At 43.1% G+C, this 5,000-nt stretch overlaps 1 protein-coding gene across 1 annotated transcript in view; it reads right to left on the bottom strand.

Annotated features, from left to right (window-relative positions):
- Positions 1 to 1,560: 1,560 nt before the first annotated feature.
- The window catches only part of FIGN (fidgetin), a 128,229-nt gene continuing 124,789 nt past the window's right edge, over positions 1,561 to 5,000 (bottom strand). Inside the window, exon 4 of the mRNA XM_010858958.1 lies at positions 1,561 to 5,000. This exon is cut by the window's right edge and continues 16 nt beyond it. Within this exon, the coding sequence (XP_010857260.1) occupies positions 3,049 to 5,000 (1,952 nt within the window). The 3' untranslated portion in view covers positions 1,561 to 3,048.

Raw genomic sequence — 5,000 nt, 5'->3', positions numbered from 1 at the left:
AGTTGTACCATCACTGATTGTACACATTCAATTCTCAGGATGTGGTATCCCACCCCCACCCCAAGCTCAAGAAAGGATGGTCAGAATAGAGCTCATTATTAGGCTAGTCCATAGAGGAGCTCAAAATGCTGCCACGAAGAATCAAAGACTCACAGGAGAGCACTACTTCCTCAAAGGTCAGCCTTATCTCCCTCAACAGATCTTCATTTCTTCAGCATGCCCAATTTCCTAAGAGATCAAATCCTAGTATTCATTAGGCTAAATGAAATTCACACACAACTTCAGCTTCTACCTCAATACATGGATTTTTGACCACTCATAGCTCAAAGGTAATTTTTAAGTCATTTAAAGCTAAAAGCCAATATGCATGACGTTATTTTTCAGTTTTATAAATGAGTGTAAAACACAATAGTGCAGTCATATATTTGGCATTAACTCTTACTAGCCACAGAAATGTGGGTCAATACTGGATTTTCCAAAGTTGTCTAAATAAGACTGGGTTTGTCAAAACTTGCCAGTTGCTTTCAAGTGAACACAGCATGTTGGCAGAAATGAAATGTGACGTCCAAAAGACTGAAAATAGGTCAGCACTGTGCAAAAGTAAACTTGTCAGTGAGATCAATATGAACCTACAAGTTAATGGGGTTATTAGAATTTCCTTACAATAAGGGATGTGTGCAGGGTAGCGCCAGAACACGATTGTAGTATTTATTCACTTGTGAAAAGCAGAGGAAGTACTTAAATATTACTTTTTGTATCCTTAATGAAAGGCACTACTTTTTAACATGGAATATTTATATGTAAGAATAGGTTTAATTGATAGAAAATCATAGTAAATTTAATTCTAGTTCATCTGCTCAGTTTTTAGCAAGAAAAATAAGAAAAAACGGGAGTAATGATCAAGCATCATAAAATCTCAGAAATATCATGATGTCCTTCATTAGCTTTCTCTATGTTAAGCATTTCAGAGAATTTGACATTGTAGATGAAATCAGTAAAAATAAAAAAAAAGAAATATGGAAGGAAAACAAAACAATAACAGAAAGACCTTTCTTAGGGCTTCTCATTGCATTTATTTAAAGTCTGTAAAAATGTACATCACTTTTTGAATACATAAAATGCCAGTGCTTTGCAACAGTTTTGTTACTGCATCTCTCAACTAAAAAAAAAATAAAATAAAATAAAAAATAAAAACAGGAAAAATACATTCAAAAAGCCAGGCTGTACTGCTTATGCATGGGCAGTGGCTTTGGGAGGCTATGGCCTACTCTGTGTTGGTTCAGAGGCATTGCCGAACATCAGTCAGCTAGCAATGTAAAGTTGCACATAAAGCATTAAAGGATACAAAGAACAACTTGGGGAGCAGGAAAGGAGTGGGAAACTAAGAAAAATGCTACATATGCTGTTGGACTGGGGGTGGGCCCAGGTAGAAGTGAGCATGAAGACTGATATTTTTTTGGAAACTAGATTTATAGGAAAAGATGAAAGAAAACAAAGTAACACATTTGGCAAGCTGTATCTGTTGGTGTGTGCGTGTGCATGTGTATGTGTGCGTGTGTGCGTGTGTGTGTGTGTGTGTGTGTGTGTGTGTGTGTCTACTTCCAATTTTCTACTTGACTTTCCAGGAGAAATGTAACAAAACTGAGGTAGAAATGAATGTGGGAGCATTACAGCCCAGAAGATTTCAAAAGGAGAAGCAAAATTGCACTGACAAGAGAGGAGTCCCAAAGGAGGAGAGGGGGTGCAGACATATTCTTTGTGGATATATATAAGTTGGTTGGTTGTTTTCTGTATTTGTTTGTTTGCTTGTTTGTTTTGGCTGTTATCTTCTGCATTCTGTCAAACAGCATGGCAAGCCTATAAGCTAGATTAGTGAAGAGAATGACACCATTTCCAGCAGTTTTCCGGGAGAACTTGCAAACTACCAGCACCACCACCGTTACCACCTCTGCAGGAAAAAGACAGTCCTAGTTTTCAGGTACTGTGACTTTCAGGGTCCTAAACAGGTCTTGTGGCTGACTGCTCCAGACACTAACACAGACTGAGTAAATAGCTTTCCATTAACCAGTGTACCTTTTAAGAATATTTTCACTTCGTTATCAAGGAGCAACGTACGAAGAACTCTTGCAGGTATTGATATAAAGAATTATTCTGCTCTGGTTAATTCCCCATAATTAGTGAAAGAACCTTTAAAAAAAATCCTTCCATTTTTACTTTAAATTGTAAATATTCAGTTGTATCACGCGTCAGTATTTTTCCGGATACATTCAAAGTAATTTTCCTTGCTATTTTCCAATTGTTGAGGTAAACATACATTTTAATATAAAGTAACATTGAAGCCTATCCCATTACTCTCAGCAGTACATAGTGCTTTCAACACATTCCTTTGAGGTACTGTACAAAACACAATCACTTTCCTGAGTTTTTGCAGACAAGAACATTAAAAGAAATGAACTGCAGAAATTAAGGTCCAGATTACCGTTACCCTGTTTTACCTGTTCTTAGCTTAATACTGCAGAACAGACAGGATTGAGGAATACTGTTGCTCTTAAAATGGCAAAAATCTGGTTTTCTGTCGAAACACAACCGTTCATCTCTTTAGTCCAATAATGTTTGAAGTTAAAGCTCTTTATATTAGCACATGCCACCAATGTAATTGTGAGGCAAACAAAAAATAAAGCACCACTCCAGGCACTTGACAGCAACTAAATCTCGAGAACAGCAGAATGGAATCAACACACGAGGTTCACGTCCTTCTGAAATCAACACACTTGCACCTTGCTCCTTGGTGAGTGTTGTCTAGCTTGAACCGAACTGAGCATCGGCAGATGCTTTCTGTCATCTGGGGCTTTCACATCCGAAGGTCTGATTGGATGCCTTCTTCCACCAAATCTACCCTGACTCGAAAGATGCAACTTAATCGTCTTCTTCCCCAGTACCCTTTGCGATTTAAACACTACTGGAAAGGGGCTCTATACCCTATGTAGCAGGCTTTATGTGTGTGTGTGCACGCCAACATTCATCACATTTTTTTTTTAAAAGAAGTTATCACTGACTGCAACCAAACATTTTGTTCCATTCAACATACATATCAAGCTCTTTTTGAGATATGCTAGGCTGAATCTTGCAGAAAGCATTTTCAAAGTCTTGATACGTAACCGGCCTCAACTGGCTGGGCATAATGGCTGACAGGTCTGTGCCTGGCATGGCGTGGAGGGGGCCCACCACTGCTTCCTGACACAGATGAGCCACGTCTAGCCCAGAAAAGCCTTCTGTGCGCTGGACGAGCAGTGCAAACTCCTTGTCATTTAGACAGTAATTGTGCTGTGAGAGCAGTTGCACTATTATCTGGTGCCTCGCTGTGCTGTCAGGAAGTGGGATTAAAAGTCGTTTCATGAAGTACCTCCGAAGAGATTCGTCTATCTCTTCTGGTTTACTGGTGGCACAGATCACTATGATTTGGTCCTCAGCTGACGTTAGCACAGTGTCCAGCTGCATCAGAAATTCGGTTCTCATCCGACTGACTGGACTGTGTTCCTCACTCACTTGAGAGGAGAGAAGCATGTCAATGTCACTGACAAAAATCACTGAGGGCTGACGACATCTGGCCACGAGGAAAGAGGCGTGGATAATTTTTTCTGCTTCTCCTAACCACTTGGCAATAAGTCCAGAACCGGCGATTTTGAAAAATGTGGCCCCCAGCTGACTAGCTATGCATCTGCCCAATAATGTTTTGCCTGTTCCCCGAGGTCCAAATAAAAGGATGCTCCGAGGTAAGGCCGTCAGTCCACTGAACGCGTCTGACCTCAACACAGGCCATAAAACCTCCTCTTTAATGACAGCCTTTACCAGGTCGAGACCTGCGATGTCATTCCAGTCCACTGGCGGTCCTTGGGTGATAATCTCATTGGTTACCAGGTCAATGAGGTGTGTGTCTGTATTCTTCAGTTGCTCGTCCACGGAGTGGTTGGCTGAGGTAGCTGCACGGAGTCCAGGGCCTTGCATGGGGTGAGAGAGGAGCTGCCTGTGCTCCTCCCCGTGTTCGCTCATCACTGGCGACGTGTACTTCCCAAAGGATTCACTGGATCTTGATCCCAGTGAATTTTTAGCAGTACTGTAGGAGGGAGGGGTCAGAGCCCTACTGGACTGGCTGCTGAATTTCCTTTGCTGTTCAGAGGACATTAGCTGCTTCGTTGGCTTAAATGCTAAGGATGATGTTTCAGCACTTCTGTCAAAGCCATTCCCCCGATTTGAGTTTGAAATGCTGCTGTCGGACATTCTGTACATAGGACTCTGTGTAGATCTCTGTTGGCCATAGCTGTAATTTCCATAACTGGAGTCCATGTCTCCTTGCCCTGCCATATAGAAAGCTTTCCTTTTGAGAGAACTTGCCGAACTGTTTGTCAGAGCCGAGGGTGCGATCGGTGTCAAACCGTGACCCTGGTAGGTGTAGCCAGGAACAGTGGTGGGGGGCAGGGGTGTGGGAGCAGGAATTCCTGAAGGCAGATATGCGGAAGGAGGAGGGGGCGCACCCCCAGGACTGTACCCCGATCCCACAGCAGTCTGAGGAGGATAGCTAGCAGAGGGGTAGCTGTAACTGGGAAGGTTAGAGGTCCCACTGTAGCCTGGGACCAGGGCTGGTGGTGGAGGAGGTGGTGGTGGCGGCTGCAGGAGCCCAGAGCTATGCAGAGGAGAAGGGTGAGGTGAAGGAAGTGCAGGTGCTGGCTGGCTACTGTAAGTAGAATGCAAATACGAGCCGTTGTATCCTGGGGCATATTCCTGAGACGGGAGCCCTGTATGCAGACTAGGTACAGTGTGGCTTCCACAGGTACTACTCGAATAACTAGGTTCTGTCAGGTTGCTGGCCACCCCAGGAGAGCTCCCTATACTTGCAGAGACATCTGCTGGAGGGAGGGCTGAACTGACTCCAGCTTTGCTGGCAGTGATAACATCCGGAACACAGTTCATGGGATAAACAGCGTCTGAATTCAAGGAAGGCT

The sequence above is a fragment of the Bison bison genome, unplaced genomic scaffold (genome assembly GCF_000754665.1).
Source record: "Bison bison bison isolate TAMUID 2011002044 unplaced genomic scaffold, Bison_UMD1.0 scf7180017864452, whole genome shotgun sequence".
Lineage (NCBI taxonomy): Eukaryota > Metazoa > Chordata > Mammalia > Artiodactyla > Bovidae > Bison > Bison bison.
This window is presented reverse-complemented; position numbering and strand designations above follow the sequence as displayed.